This window comes from Puma concolor, chromosome B2, assembly GCF_028749965.1.
Source record: "Puma concolor isolate L17-30 chromosome B2, mPumCon1.1.hap2, whole genome shotgun sequence".
In the NCBI taxonomy this organism is placed as follows: Eukaryota; Metazoa; Chordata; class Mammalia; order Carnivora; family Felidae; genus Puma; species Puma concolor.
The window spans coordinates 31,884,431-31,900,751 of record NC_141671.1 but is presented as its reverse complement, the minus strand read 5'-3'; the positions used below and the strand labels follow the sequence as shown (position 1 = coordinate 31,900,751).

The 16,321-nt window shown below is 46.4% G+C and overlaps 1 protein-coding gene across 1 annotated transcript; it reads right to left on the bottom strand.

The window, feature by feature from the left end:
* Window positions 1–326: 326 nt before the first annotated feature.
* On the bottom strand, window positions 327–16,098 carry LOC112862869 (butyrophilin-like protein 1). The gene is made up of 11 exons (XM_086706511.1): window positions 15,907–16,098; window positions 14,378–14,576; window positions 13,391–13,519; window positions 10,661–11,008; window positions 6,020–6,301; window positions 5,704–5,904; window positions 5,443–5,463; window positions 5,324–5,350; window positions 4,288–4,314; window positions 1,550–1,576; window positions 327–1,131 (listed from the first exon to the last, which is right to left on the bottom strand). The coding sequence occupies exons 3-11, from the start codon at window positions 13,473–13,475 to the stop codon at window positions 470–472; spliced, it is 1,680 nt and encodes a 559-aa protein (XP_086562637.1). The 5' UTR covers window positions 13,476–13,519; window positions 14,378–14,576; window positions 15,907–16,098; the 3' UTR covers window positions 327–469.
* Between the last annotated feature and the right edge of the window lie 223 nt (window positions 16,099–16,321).

The following is a 16,321-nucleotide window of genomic DNA, read 5'->3' as shown; positions in this document are numbered from 1 at the left end:
AGCCATTCATTTCTCCAGAAATTTTTGGATGGCCAATGTCTCTGGTCAGAGTGCACATTTCCCAAAATAGAACTGGTGACCTACTCATAGCCTCTGGGTTCATCTGCACAACTCAAGTTGGATAAAATATACACCATTTAATTCTGCAGAGTCATTCAGCCCTCATCTCCTTCATATCCAAGCAGAATAAAGACTGTATGAAATAATTTTCATTACCAAAAGAAGCACTAATTCCAATAGTTAAATGCAGCCTACCCTAAACCAGCTCAGTAAACTATTATCTTCTGTTGCCTGAGCATAAGGCATGAACTGACTGTTCTCATAGCCATACACCAGGAGACTGCATCCAGAGCAAGAGTGCAAGACACCAGGTCATCCAGGACTGACCTCAGAGGCTTTTGTCTCAAGGAATGTGAAGCTCCAGAAAGAGCCACCATAAGGAGTCTGGGACAGTGTTGGGGTCCTATGGTCACATAGCCTCAGGGCCATAGGGGAGTAATGGAGAGTCGGCCCCTGGGAGAGCACCATCAACAGCAGAGCCTGAGCTGAACCCATCCCCTGAGAGGTTTACAGTTTCCTCCAAAGAAGAAGGAAGATTGTTAAGGGGCACAGGGGTCTCTGTAGACACACCCACCACAGAGCAGATGGTCAGGGACACATCTCCTGACTGAATCATGAAGTATGGAAACAGAGTCCCAGTGGAGGAAGTTAGAGGGAATGAGAAAAGGTGAGATCCATCAGTCATGTTATAGAAGGAGACATCCCCTTCTTTGAGGTCCAAGAAAACACCCACCCTGTGGGGAACTTCATCACAGATTTCCTGACTCTGAGTGACGAGAGCATGTAATTTACCTCTGTACCCTCCCAGAACCCAGAACCCCACTTCTGGCCACTCTCTGTACCAGCCTTTCCTCTCCACATCTCCCCTACAGACCCCCAGACCCCACTCGCTTCTGTTTCCATTCCTGATCTCAACTTCCCAGTAACAGTGCCCTGATGTGATGGCCTCCTGGCCCAAGATGCTACAGGGTTCTCCTGGGTCCTCAGTTGTGTCCTCCAAGGTCACACTAGTCTGTCCACCAGAGACAGCAAGGTGGTGATGTGCAGACGCTGGATCCAGAGTGACAGACACTGCAGAGAGAGTTGCCAATCATGCAAGACCTTCCCCTGCCCCATAACAAGGGCACAAAACCACCACCACCACCCTCAGACACCTAGTTGCATATGGGAAGGGCTAAGCCTCCTGAGATGAGAGTCTTGTGACTCAAGTACACAGCTCTCCAAGCAGGAGAAGTAAGCATAAGACTGAGCTGAGGGTTAGATGGGTCACAGGGAACTTGAGGACTAGTCTGGACTCAAGGACTTAAGGATCTATTTGGAATCCAATATCAGTCACATCCACTAAGCTCAGCTATGTGACTTTCACTGCCCATCCCACTGCACAACCATTGATGGTGCCAGCATTTGTAACACCACAGCAAGCTAAAGGAGACATCAGAAGCCATGGGGCAGCAGTAGGAGTACCCAGAAAGAATGAGAAGTAACTCACAGGCCTGGAACTTCTCCTTCCGCCAGTCTACAAGAGAACCATATTTCACAAATGTAACAACAAATCAGAGATTTGAGCAGACTGTACATATCAGTGTCGATATCTTTTGGAAAATCATTTGGAAACATTCAGCTGAAGCATTTATTTCTTTACACACACACACACACACACACACACACACACAGCCATCATGCTACAGCCTTCCCATGAAAGCCAAGCTATAAAACTTAATACCACTGAGAGGCTGGATAACAACCTGAAAAGAAAGCTCTAGACCCAGATTTCACCATCATATTATGCTTTCTCAAGAATCCTTAGCCACACATCTATCCTGAAAGCTAGGTTTTCTTGAGAAGAATTGGGGAGATAAAAAATTCTGAGGCCTCCATTTATTTCTAAACAATTGATTAAACTGAACTTGGAGGTTGAATCTAAGCCATGGTAGAGACCATACAACCTGGCAGAGCTGAACTTGGAAGACAACTACAAGCCCTGGGCGAGGAGAATTCAGGACACAGCATCAGAGAAATTGTCCCTAGTCAGAAGGCAATGGAGAGGTTTCAAGGAAGGGAGAGACAGAAGTTCAAGCAGGAAAGACATACATCCAGTGAAAGGACAGACACTATGAACTTGTTTCCCCTTTTCGTGGGTTATTGGGAGGAAAAATATCCCTATATGTAAGGGGAAATCAAAAATATCGGTCCAGTCATCTGCTTCCCCCCTTAATTGCTCAGAGAAATCAAAATCACCAGGACAAACCCCACGTGGTAGGTACCCAAATATGGTCATGTCCAAGGCCCCCTTATTCATGACATTGAAAAATTATTTTTCGGGGCGCCTGGGGGGCGCAGTCGGTTAAGCGTCCGACTTCAGCCAGGTCACCATCTCGCGGTCCGTGAGTTCGAGCCTCGCGTCAGGCTCTGGGCTGATGGCTCGGAGTCTGGAGCCTGTTTCCGATTCTGTGTCTCCCTCTCTCTCTGCCCCTCCCCCATTCATGCTCTGTCTCTCTCTGTCCCAAAAATAAATAAAAACGTTGAAAAAAAATTTTTAAAAAGAAAAATTATTTTCCAGTTTTTAAATACGATGAGATCAGACATTAGTTCACCTCACTCTATGAGCCGATCAATATGCAAATATTTATTCTACTGTGATGGTATCTGTCCTTACAAAATAAAAATGTATACAAGGTATACATTAAAACACGTGCACTTCAAACCATCAGAGAAGGGGGAATGCTAAAAGAAGACTATTTGATCCTTATTTTTGATAAATAAATCCCAGGAATCAGTGAGACTCTCTAAGGGGGGTTCCTCACACATCTAGGCCCAGGTCTCCTGCATCCCTGGCTCCCCCTTCTCTGCTCTCATAGTCCATGTTCATCATCATGAACAATACAGCTGGGACAAACACCAGCGTGTGCACACAAACACACATACACACCCCACACAGGTTCAAAGGACCCAGATTCTTAACTCACACCAGTGCTAAGTGGTGTTCTGGATAACCTTTCACTGCTTTAGGATCCCCCTCACCACACTCTTGCCCCAACTGCTACTGGAAGGTTGAGTTGGTCTCAGATCAGAAGCAAACTCAGTCAGAAAAGTACTTCAAAACTGCTCAAAATACTGTAAGTCTTTTCAGAAATCTCTCCAAGAGGTATCAGGGAGTTTATTACTTCTTGTGCACCCAAAACTTTGCACACCCTCCGTGTACTTTACACTCAAACCACCGTGATTATGATTTGTGGTCTCTCTTCCACCACTCTGACCTACCCAAAATCTCTCCAAGAGGAATCACAGGATTTCTACTCCCTTCTCATCTCCTCTCTTCCTCACTGCTTTTCTTTCCCTGATTTGTTCCCAACTTTTCTCTGATAAACAATTTTCACTCCTCTAACTTTCTCCTATCCCTCCTATCCCTGATTTATCCCTGATAAATCAAACCAGTAACAAGCCCATCAGGTAAACATGCAATTCTCCTAAAGGAGAGATAATGGTTGTGAACAATTATAAGTTACAGTTCTTTCAAAAAAAAATTTTTTTAAGTCCTTCCTCTGTTACACAAACATACACATAGGATTTTGTATATAATTGCAGGTAGCTCTCAGACCCACCACCAGGAGTCCATAAATATCCTGGAAGCTCTGGATCTCAGATTCAGAACAGGCAATTTAAAGCAATTACTTTCACAGCAAGCAGGGAAGTTTAGAGGAAGAAACCCAACTTGGACAAGGAGCATGAGGAAACAAATGATGACCACCATTCCAGGGGACCAAGACAAAAACAGGAAAATCAAAAGTAGATCTGCAAGATGTAGGAATTTCAGGGTAAAATGGATTCAGAACCAAGGATCCCCTTAGGAATACCTGAATCATAAGCAAGCAAGAATGATATCTGAAATCTTCTGGAGACAGCAATTTCTGGTCTACAAAGCCATTACTGTGTTCCAACTGTCCTTATAAATGAGCACTCTTTCGTCACTGCTCCAGCAAAAGCATCAGTTGAACAAGGTGTGTTCAGATGAAGTTGCTAATCCTAATAGTGACCTACAGTAGAGGACCAGTCAGAATAGAGGCAGATCTGTGTTTCCCAGAAGAGTCCCTGAAGTCTTCACAAGGCAACGACTACATGACAAGGAAAACAGGGACACCCACCCTGTCCTGGTATGGGGTCCACTGACAGAAAAGGGGGAAGGGTTGAGGCTGAAGGGGTAAGGGCACAGAAAACTGAGTTACTCACCTGCATACAACTGCGCCTTCCTCCAGCCTGAAAAGGGACACACTCTAGTGAAATATGAGCCAGAACAAGAATGCTTAGCATTGATCTACTGGCCTTGCCTCCTCTCTGTACTACAGGTGACACTCCCAACAGAGTAGGGAGGCTGGAGAGGAGATATCCTCCTGCGATGTGCAGACAACAGGGTATTGGGGGAAATTCCCTGGATCACAGGTCAGAAAGCCTGTATTGCAGGCTGAGTTCCACCTCAGCCTGCTGCAGCTGTGTGACCTTTTGCAAAGCCATTTAGTATCCTGTGCCTTAAAAACCTCAAATATTCTTATTCTATCTCCATTCAGTTTTGCTTCTATGAAAATATTTTAGGGAATAAAATATAAATTATTCCATAATTATAAACAGAAATCATTATTACATCCAATGTTTTCCAGCAAAGAGATATTTGGGAAAGAACACAAAAGGGGACATGAATTAAGGACAGGGACATTAGGTGGGATCTGGGGTAAAAAGGGCCAAACTTTCTCAGAAAACACATCACTGTTCTGGAGAATTGACAGCTGACCCCACCACATTCCCACCCATGGTCTTCCCAGTCCTCTACCCATCACTTTGTGACCAGCACCTCCAGGCACTGGAGAGAAATGACTCTCCCTGGATGGTGTTATATGGAGGGGACACACTCCTAAACTTAATGACCCCATTTATTTACATAGCTTCTTTACCAAAATCTCAGAGCATCCAGTTTCAATAAGAACTAGTTGCATTGAAGGCTAAAAAGTTGGCAAGATGGTGGGGAGATCAGCCCTGGAATAAACCCAAGATGCGTGACAGACTCCAGGGACCACCATCACCCCAGGTTCCCAAGCACTGGGTGGGATACAGCACCCCAGATAGGGAAAGTCCATGGAGCAGGGTCCTGCCCCCCACCAGCTTTCACTTCTGCCCCAGGGAAGGGTCCATATGTCTGTGCCTGAAACAAGGAGAAGGGACACCTTAGCTTACGTAGGACAGGAGACCCAAAGACAACTGGAGAGTCACTCACCACCCAGGTAAATGGATTTCCTCCTGCCTGAAAGACAACACAGGAAACTGGTGAGCTAATAACCAGAGTGTCTCCTACACAGGGGACTCAGAAACTTCTGGGGAAAGAACAGAATTTACCGAGATCTTCTTGGAGTTCATCTGAAAGAGAGTGAAAAATAAGTCTGAACTCCCATCCTTAAGAAAGGAAAGACTGCACCTAGAGAACCCATAAAAGGACTTCTTGGTATCCTGAAGATCTAACTCCAGACCCGCCTCCATAGCTGCAGCTGTCCTCTCTGGACCTGCTCAGCCACCTGTTTCCAGCCAAGCCCCTTGCTGTCAGCTTGTCCTCTGCACCACCTTCCACACTTGCCTGCCTTGGCTCCTGAGCTGCCTTACCTCTGGCCTTCAACGCCTCCTCCTTTGTCCGCCGGGCCTCCTCCTTGTCCCTGTGCAGTCTCTCCCATTCCTGCATCTCCTGCCTCTTTACAGTATGTTCTGTCTTGATGTAATAGGCAGCCCCAAGGAGTGAGAGCATCAGCACCACGAGGCTCACTATGAAAGCTGGCTTCCAGGGAGAGGCCTGGGGGAAGAAGGGCTCTGCGGCCAGCCAGAGACCCCATCAGTGGCACAGACCAGGGCAGCCCAGCCCAACACTCACAGAAGCCCTAGGCCACTCCCTCTGGCCCTGCTGCGAATGGGAAGTAGTGCTGACCTGGGATGAAAATGGCCATCGCCTTCTTCTGGTCCAGGACGGGGTTGAGGACTGAGCAGGTCATGTTCCCTGAAGAGCTGTCCCGCACCACCATAGCAGACTCCACGCTGAATAGCCCTTCAGTGTCTTGGGCATGGGTCTCAGAGAATGTCAGGAACTTTTCCCCATTAGCAGCTCTCCACTGTATCTGGGGCTTTGGGAACCATCCCGAGGCCGTGCACACCACTCGGACCCCGTCCTCCTCTAGCCCTGTGATGTGCACTTGAGGGACAGAGCCCACACCTGTGAGAGAGAAGCTGGAGAGCACAAGGAGGCCTTCCAGAATCCAGGAATGCCAGCAGAGCCTTCCTCTGCACAACTCTGGTGTAGCATTGCATTCCAGGGCTCCGTGGGGAGTGGTCCCTGCAAGGATTAGAGCAGGGGTCCTGCCACAGGGAACAGAAGGAAGGAGCATGGGGACCTGCAGAGGGCAGGGCTCTTCTCCCATCCATAAAGCTGGGAAGTCCATCACCCAGGGTAAAACAAAGGAATTTCGTCCCAAGTTCTATCCTTCTCTGCTCTTCTCACCTCACACACTCTCCAGGGCATCCGCTAGCACACTCAGTACCCTGTGGTAAATCATTTCCATCCTTGACAACCCTACCTACTTCCTGAGTTCCCCCTGCTAATATCCACATGTTAGCTCTGCCAGGATTCCTCACAGATGCTTCAAACTCAAACCCTGAACTGATTCATATTTGGCTTCTCTGTAATAGGCTGATGATGAAAATATTCCCAATCCTTAAGCCTGTTTCACATCCAGCTCACCTTCTGCCACATATTTTTAATGCCTTCACACTCTGCTTCCGGGTTCCATCATAGGACTTATCTGGGCCACTGAGAGGTCAGGGAATGTGACTCCAGCAGAGTTGGAAAGTACTTGTGCCATTGCCTTGCCCTCTGCCACAGGAAGGACATGCTTGGGCTAGAGCAGTCCTTCCAGCCAAAGCTGTCCTAGATCAGCCAACAGCCCAATGAACTTCACCCATGTGAGTAAACCTAGTCAAGGTCGACTGTCAGGACAAAATATATTAAAAGGCAGAGGCTTCTTGTCCCTGTTGAAAGTAAGGTCCCTTCCCATCCTTTTTCTTATGCCATTTACTTGAGGAAATTTGTGATTGTGGGGGCTTTCTCCCCTCTTTGAAATGCATATAAGTCCTTTGTGAAAACTACATAGGCCTTTTGTCAGGCTTGTGATCCAGGAATGTGTTTCTAAAGACCATGGGAGCCCTCTTTCTGAGCTGTTAACACCAAGGTGGACAGCACCTCTCTCTCCCAGTTACTGGGGGAGTGTAGAAGCCTAACCTCATTGGGGACCAGGGCCCAAGTGCAAAACCACTTCCTGTCATAAAGATGGGAGAAGTTGTAAAAACAAACTATTTTAACTTTTATTTGTCTGGAAAACTCATCTTTCCTTCCATTCTGAATGACAGCCTTGCTGCAGGTTTTTTCCTTTCAGTACTCTGAATGTATCATGCCACTCCCTCCTGGCCTGACAAGTTTCTGTTGAAATCTCTACTGAGTAACAGGAGGAAGTGTTGAACCACTATATTGCACTATATTGAGCCACTATATAAAACTACATGTTAACTACACTGGACTTTAAAAACCTTTTTTTAACTTTTAAGATTGGAGAATTTGTTTTCCTTGGGATAAAGCCAATCAGCTAACATAGATGGTCACCCCAATTACCAAGTACATTTAGGGTGCACTGCGCATGACAAATGATACTGTCAAGTCCATTTACTTGAGGGCTAGTAAGTGTCTATCCAGAGAACATGTATGTAACAAGTTGCGTCTGCATGGCTATGTAAAAAGGTGAGATTCCTTCTGTCTTTGAAACCCCTTGGTAGATTCTCTGGGATGCACATCACTTACTGGTTAATGCTAATGACATAATAATAATAAACATAATAAAAATGTTTTCTTTCCCTACTACCTTTGTGAAGACGACTTCTGGATTCGGAGACTTTGTCTTTAATTATATTTCCCCTACACTTAAGACGTATGAGTAAGCACCATTAAGATTTGTCAAACACAGCTCAGGTGAGCTGAACTCCCCTAATGCTCAACAGTAAATAAAAGGTTGTTACTATGTGCAACTGAGATTTCTGTCTATGTTGCACAGCATTATGACAGCAATCAACAACTAACACAAAATAGCAATACTTCTAAATACTACTACTAAACAACAAATTGCCAAAAAACACGCAAACAAACAACAATTAAAACAAAACAAAACAAAACAAAACAAACCTTGGGAGTCTCCAGTCCCTTCTCTCCAACCCCCAAACTCTTTGTGTCCCCAAATCCACCCACTCAGTTGGGTCTACTTTCCAAACATCTCTGACACTGGAACCCCTTCTCTTCTCCCACCCCACTGCTCTGACATCAATTCAGGGAACCATCCTCCCCACCCTGTAACTACATGTCTTTCTCCAGTCTTGCTCACCTTCTATGTACCCTCTCTCACAGCTGTCAAAGCAAACCTCCTCCCAAAAACACCTCCCTTCACTGCTCTGTTTAAAATTTCTTCAGCTCTTCCTCCCAACTCTGTAATACACCACACAAAGCCTTCTATGGTCTGGCATCGCCCCTAACCTCAAAACCCCTCACCACTTCTTCCCAAGTTCTCCCAGCCAGGCCACTCCAGCCCCAGGACTATTTGGTTAACTGTTGAACTGCTCATAACCACAATCACCATGCTCTCTGTGCCCTTCATCAACCACCAGGGCTCTTTGGAACACTTTCTGGATTCACTCAAGTACCTGCACAAGCATGTACTCCTCATGCACTGTTCAAGATCAATCCCTTCTCTCTGTCCTTGGACCAGGATTGTCACTTCTCACCAACCTCCCATCCACCTGTCTCACCAACCACATGGCTTCCTTGTCTGCCCAGACACACCAGCCACACTCCAACCTTGGCTGTTTCACATGAGTATTCCTCTGCTTGGAACTCTCACCCCCAGATACCCACTTAGCTAAGTCTCTACTCACCACCATCTAACATCCTCTATAACCCATCTGTCTGTCTAGTTACTGTCTTTAACATAAACTCTGCAGGACAGGGATCTCTATTTGGTTCACTGATGTATTCAGGTGCCCAGAGGGCACCTGGCACTTAGTAGGGATTCTATATATCTTAAAAGGGTATAAAGAATTAAGTGGGTTGGGAATGCAAGCTGGTGCAGCCACTCTGGAAAATACTATGAACGTTCCTCAAAAAAACTACAAATAGAACTACCCTATGACCCAGCAATTGAACTACTAGGCATTTATCCAAGGGATACAGGTGTGCTGTTTCAAAGGGACACATGCACCCCCATGTTTATAGCAGCACTATCAACAATAGCCAAAGTATGGAAAGAGCCCAACTGTCCATCGATGGATGAATGGATAAAGAAGAGGTGGTATATATATACAATAGAGTATTACTCGGCAATCAAAAAGAATGAAATCTTGCCATCTGCAAGTACGTGGATGGAACTAGAGGGTATTATGCTAAGTGAAATTAGTCAGAGAAAGACAAAAACCATATCATTTCACTTGTATGAGGATTTTAAGAGACAAAACAGATGAACAGAAGGGAAGGGAAACAAAAATAATATAAAAACAGGGAGGGGGACAAAACAGAAGAGACTCATAAATATGGAGAACAAACTGAGGGTTACTTGAAGGGTTGAAGGAGGGGGATGGGCTAAATGGGTAAGGGGCACTAAAGAATCTACTCCTGAATCATTGTTGTACTATATGCTAACTAATTTGGATGTAAATTTTTAAAAAATAAAAAATTAAATAAATAAATAAAGTACAGGTGTGGGAAAAAAAAAAGATACTGGTATATTGTTAGGACAGACAAATTAATGCAAAAATGGGGTCAAGGGGTGTTGAGTAACAGATAATTAGCCAGTCCTCAGAGGAAAAATTTTAAAAGAATGTACTCATGAACTTGCATGCATTGATGACAGAGTTGTAAATCAAAAGAAATATTTCTGATTTACTTTTCATCAATTTAACAAAAATGTGATTTTATACTCGAGTCATAATATTTTCTTTTAGGAAAGAAAATTTAAAAATAAACTGATGTTTGGGGCACCTGGGTGGCTCAGTCGGTTGAGCGTCCGACTTCAGCTCACGTAATGATCTCACAGCTCGTGAGTTCGAGCCCTATGTCGGGCTCTTTGCTGACAGCTCAGAACCTGGAGCCTGCTTCAGATTCTGTGTCTCCCTCTCTCTCTGCCCCAACTCACTCACATTCTGTCTCTCTCTCTCAAAAATAAACATTTAAAAAAAAGAAATAAACTGATGATTTTTCTAACAACAAAAAAAAGAATTAAGTGAGTGATGGGCATTGAGGAGGGCACCTGTTGGGATGAGCACTGGGTGTTGTATGGAAACCAATTAGACAATAAATTATATAATAAGTAAATAAATGAACATTAAAAATAAAAAAAAGAATTATAAGGATTCCTATTGAACTAAACAATAAGTGAAAATCACTCCTTTCCTCCTCTCTAAAATGAGGGGACTGATTCACTTGGCCCCTGGGGTCGCTCCCAACTCCAACACTCAGGACACTAAATATAGATCAACCACTCACCTGCCACCTTCAGCTCCAAACTGGCCTCTTCATAGAAACTTCCCTTTCTGAAGAAGCAGGTATACACTCCGTTGTCGGAAGCCTGGACCTTGTGGATACGCACAGTGGCCTCCCCCTGGCTGAGGAAGTCCTTCACCAGCGAGGTCCGCCCTGTGTACTGAGCCAGCTGCTCTTCTTTCTGTTCCTGCTGGTTTTCATAGATGAACACTGCTTCTGAGAACCTGGAGCGGAACCACCGCAGCTCCATGTTTTCCACATCCATGACTGGGGACACATGACAGGGCAGCGTGACGTTCCCACCCAGCACTGCCACAATGGGGTCCGAGGGGCCAATCACCACAAACTCTTCTGTAGACACAGACACAGGAGTGAGAAAGTGGAGAGATACAGGTAGGGAGGCATGGAACACATACTGTCAGTTGGGGGACCCAGGCAGGCAGGGGTGAGTATCAGGTGGGAGGCTCTGACCTGATAGACTGAGCTGTGACCACTCTGCATTGGGACAAGATCATCTTACCACACCTTTGAAACCCGGAAATGATATCAAAGAGACTCCCTCAGCAGCCTGTGTTCCTGGTTTCCAGCCCTCCATGAAGGACTCTCTAACTCAGGGGTTCTAACCTTCCACAAGCATTACAATCACCAGGAAGGCTTGTAAAACACTGACAGCTGGGCTCCACCCCCAGAGCTTCTGGCTCAGTACATCTGGGGTGGATCCAACGATGCACATTTCTAAGGGGTTCCCAGGGATGCTGAGACTGATGTTCCAGGGACCATACTCTGAGATCACAGCTCCAGCTTGGCTCCTCTTAGAACAGGACTGAAAACTGGTTGAAGTTTATTATTTCTGCCCATGTGTTTCTCCTCTGCTGAATTACATGTGCATTAAAAACTAGAGCCCACAGTTATTTCCATTAAAACCTGCCCTCACTACATCACACAAGCACCCAAATCACCACCACCTTTCACAGGCCTTGGTTTTCGAGACCTGGTGACATGTCACGACATGACACTTCTGCAGAAAGAACCCTGTTGGATCTCCAAAGAGTGACTTCTCATCTCCTGTGCTACTCAACTTTAGCTGAGTCACTATCTGTCTCACCTGAGGAATGACAGTGACTAGTCTCCCTGGGACTATCCTCTTCCCAGCCCCATTTGTGTGACCCTTTTAACCTGCAAGTAAAACCATGTCCCCTCTCTATCCAAGCCCTCCAATGCCTCTCTGGTTCCCGAAGTGACCTGCAAGCCCAATAAGGATGATCCCTCAGTGCTCTCTGACATCCAACTCTTGTTTCTCTTTCTTGCTCACTCTGTTCCACCCAACACGTGCCTCCTCTGCTCCTTCAACACCCAGGCACACTGCCTGCTTTGCTCTGGCTGCTCCCCACTCTGGAAACCCTCTTTCCATGGGGATCCGGACAGGATGGTACTCCACATCTTCATTCCCATCTCACTGCCTACACCGACCACCTTATGGAGACTACTGCCTGCCCACACACCCTCCTGCACCGCTGACTGCCCACCCTGCTCTACTTCCTTCTCCCATACTGTCCACTCCTCTAACAGACATAGATTCCATGGAGTGGAGGTAGTTAGTACTCGCTGTCTCCTGCCAGAATGTAAGCTCTGTGGAGACAGGGACTCTGGTTTGTACATAGATCAGCACCTTACACAAACTTCATACCCTGTAAATATTTATGGAATGTAATGAATTAATAACCGAATAACTACTTAGATACCAATAGAGCCAGCAAACAAAAATAAAAGAAATTTATTTTCACACTTTTCATAGTGAAATTCACATTTTTTTTTACTTTGTAAGACATAAACTCCTCATTGGACAACTGTCTTGGTCGCCTTCCCTTATTTTATGGTCCTGGGACTCTTCCTTTTTTTTTTAATTTATTTTATTTACATTCAAATTAGTTAACATACAGTGCAATATTGGTTTCAAGAGTAGGACCCAGTGATTCATCACTTGCATATGACACCCAGTGCTCATCCCAACAAGTGCCCTCCTTAATGCCCATCACACATTTAGCCCATCCCCTACCCACCTCTCCTCTAGCAGTCCTCAGTTTGTTCTCTGTATTTAAGAGTCTCTAATGGTTTGCCTCCCTCTCTGTTTTTATCTTACTTTTCCTTCCCTTCTGCTGTTTTGTTTCTTAAATTCTACATATGAGTGAAATCATATGGTATTTGTCTCTCTCTGACTCATCTCGCTTAGCATAACACCCTCAAGTTCCATCCACATTGTTGCAAATGGCAAGATTTCATTCTTTTTTCTCACCGAGTAGTGTTCCATTGTACATCTATACTGTTTCTTATTTATCTATTAATCAGTCAATGGACATTTGGGCTCTTTCCAATACTTTGGCTATTGTTGATAGTGCTGTTATAAACATTGGGGTGTGTGCCCCTTTTAATCAGTACATAGGTTTTCTTTGGATAAATACTTAGTAGTGCAATTGCTGAGTTGTAGGGTGGTTTTATTGTTAATGTTTTGAGGAACCTCCATACTGTCTTCTAGAGTGGCTACACCATGTTGAATTTGGTTCTGGGACTCTTCTTAAATATTTAATTATACCGAGTGGTTGGGGGACCACCAGACCTTTCCTACAGCCAGGGCCTCCACCAATAACCATCTGTCCTGATGGAGACACAGCAGGGCTCCCAGAGGCTCTTACCCACCCAAGGGAGATGCAGGAAGGGGGATGGGGACATACTTACCTGCAGACCCCCCAGCAGGCAACTGGAAGAAGAGAAGCAGGGAGGTGAGACAGGAGAGCAAAGAGCCTCTGCGGCAATCCTCCATTTCCTCAGGGCTGGGAAGACACAGGGCAGGAGGCAGGAGAACACCTACAGAGATGAGGAGGGCCAGCCCACAGCTCGGGGCCTCAGAACAGACAGAAGGGCTCAGGGCTGATAATAATCCCCCGAACAAGAAGAGTTTTTGCTACTAGTCATTATGCTGATGGGGCTGGGGGCCCCAGGAGGAAGGCTGCTCAGGACAAAGGACCTGGCCTTACTCCCAACAGAGGGCTCCAGCAATTCCCCATGAAAAGTTGACCCTCATCCTCTATATCTCTGAGGACTTTCTGCCCCAAGAGAAAGGAATCCAGGAGGGGGCTGCCTGGGTAGCTTAGTTGGTTAAATATCTGACCCTTAATTCCAGCTCAGGTCTTGATCTCAAGTCGTGAGTTCAACCCCACGTTGGCACAGCGTGTGAAACCTACTTAAAAAAAAAAAAATAATAAGAGGATCCCAGGAGAGAGAGAGCACAGAAATGATAAAATTTGTCCTGGTCAGACAAAAAAGGGCTTCAAACCACCTACTGCTGGGTGGAGTGGGGTCCGGCAGCAAATAGTACTGAGAAGAACAGATGCTGGAGGTGACTGCTGACTTCTCCAGATTCAGCCACTCTCTAGGCAACCACCTTAGGCTAGTTTCTTGACCTTTTCTGCCCCAGCTTCCTCAATGTCAAATGGGGATAGTAACAGGATCTCACCCCAAGATACAAGGATGTAGTGCTACACAAATGTCAATAAGTGAATGAAGTGCAGGCATCACTTTGTCCTGGGTCTTTGTCCTGGGTCTTCTCAGAGGCTCATTATTACCCAGCACCACCACCCTCACCACAATCTCAGCCACTTCCTCAAAGCCAGCTGCTCCCACCTTTCCTTTTATTGGCCAAAAGCATCTTCAGAACCAACTTACCTGCTTAGAAAGCTGAGACTTCTGGAATGTCTCTAACTCAGTAGTGTGAGATCTCAGCAGCCCCATATCTGCTCTCAGAGATTGCACTTGCAGTTAGCTGTTCTGAGCCCCAAACCCTGCTTCCAATTCCAACGTTGGATGCCAGAGGGTCTTCTTGCCTGAGAGGCAGGTGGTTCCCAGATGAGTGGGGAAGCAGAACCTGAACAGGTTACAGGGGTCTGAGCCAAAACAGGGTCCTGGACCTCACTAAGCACTCCCTAACAGGAGAATCCACCCTTCTCTGACTCCTGCACCATTTGAAAGTGAAAGCTTACAAAACACAATCCCAGCAGACTCTGCCCTGCCCTCTGGATGGTGCACCCCAGTTATCAGTAAGGACGCAACGTGATCAGAGCCACAGAAACAGGGCAGGTACAGGTCCACTGACCCACCCTGCAGGGAGTCACACAGAGGGACAGACTCAGCAATAGTTTGATGAACAACTGCTACTCTCCAGGTTGGCTAACTTCTAAACCATAAGCAGACAGTGTGTATGGCACAGCCAAGACTAATACCTAGCCCTATGCATGGCTGTTCACTACTGAGACTACTCATGACAGTTGGTGAATACCATCAGGCAAGAGTCTTTGAAAAGCCCCTGGTGTAGCTGCTTTGTTTTTCTTCACCCTGAGACCACATAGGTGTGGCAACAGAGAGGTTACTACTGGGCATCAGGAGCTTCCAGGACCAGTTCCAGGACTCTGGCCCTCCCCAAGCTGAATGGGCAGCACCCTGTGGCTTGTTAGTATTTTACAAGTATGCATGGCCTGGATACACCATTCAGTCCCCTCCCTGCCAGGCTGCAGTGTGCTCTAGGAAAGATGGATGTTATGGTCTCTGAAGGAAAACTCTGGAGCACTGGGGCTTCCTCCAGCCCCTCCCTACATGCATGTTCCCATCTCAGCACGACACCTTGGTTCACTCAGTTACATCTGCCAGAAACTGGAGGGTCATTCCACTACACAGTCCATGTTCCCACCCAGTCTACCTCCAATGCACCAGAAATGTTCAAGACTTTTCTCAAATCCATATCCATGGCCAGTACCTAGTTCCTGGCCACCCCCATTTCTCCCCTGGCCCAAGCAGGGTGTCCCTGCTTCCCCATGAGTGTCCCCTGCCCACCTCCAGCCTGACCTCCTCAAGTTCATTTTCCTTCCAAGGTCATGATCCTCTCAAGTCAGATCTGCCTTATCTGTTCAAGGGATCGCCCTGTAAACCTCTTGTCTGTGATTCCCAGGGCACAGCTTCCTCTCTGACCTCTTTCCATCACTCTGCCAGTTGTCCCTCACTGGCCCGAGTTAGTTCCTCCAGTGAGTTCCTCCGTTCCGAAGCCTCGGGCCTTCTCACAAGTCATTGTATGATCTTGTTCTCTCATTCTCTCTTTCATTCTCTCTCTCTCTCTCTCTCTCTCTCTCTCTTTCTCATCCCCCAAACTCCTTAACGTCTCAGTCTTGCCTAATGTGACCTTCCTCAGAGGAACCCTCGCCCACCTGCTCATCCCCATACGTGCCCCATATACGTGCTTGTTGGAGTTTTACCGGCACCCTGTCCTCCAGCACAGCTCTGACATTGGTTCTTCTGTGGAATGTCTGTGGCATCCACAAAGGGAGGCACTGTGTGCCCTGCTCACGTGCCCAGGACACAGTAAACAATAAACTTTGCTTGAGCTCATTTGCAGAGGACTCACTGCAGCAGCCCATTGGCTACTCAGCCTTGTCCAAATTTGGAAAACATTTCATTCCCCTGAGAAACACAAAGACGGTTAACTCTGACCTAAAGAAGTCAGCCCAGCCCCTCGGTGGTACAACCCCACCATCTTTCCTGCTCCTTTTTTCTTCCTGCCCCAAATATATATGCTTCACCGAAACATCCCCAGGCTAGAAACTCAGATTCAACTACCTTTGC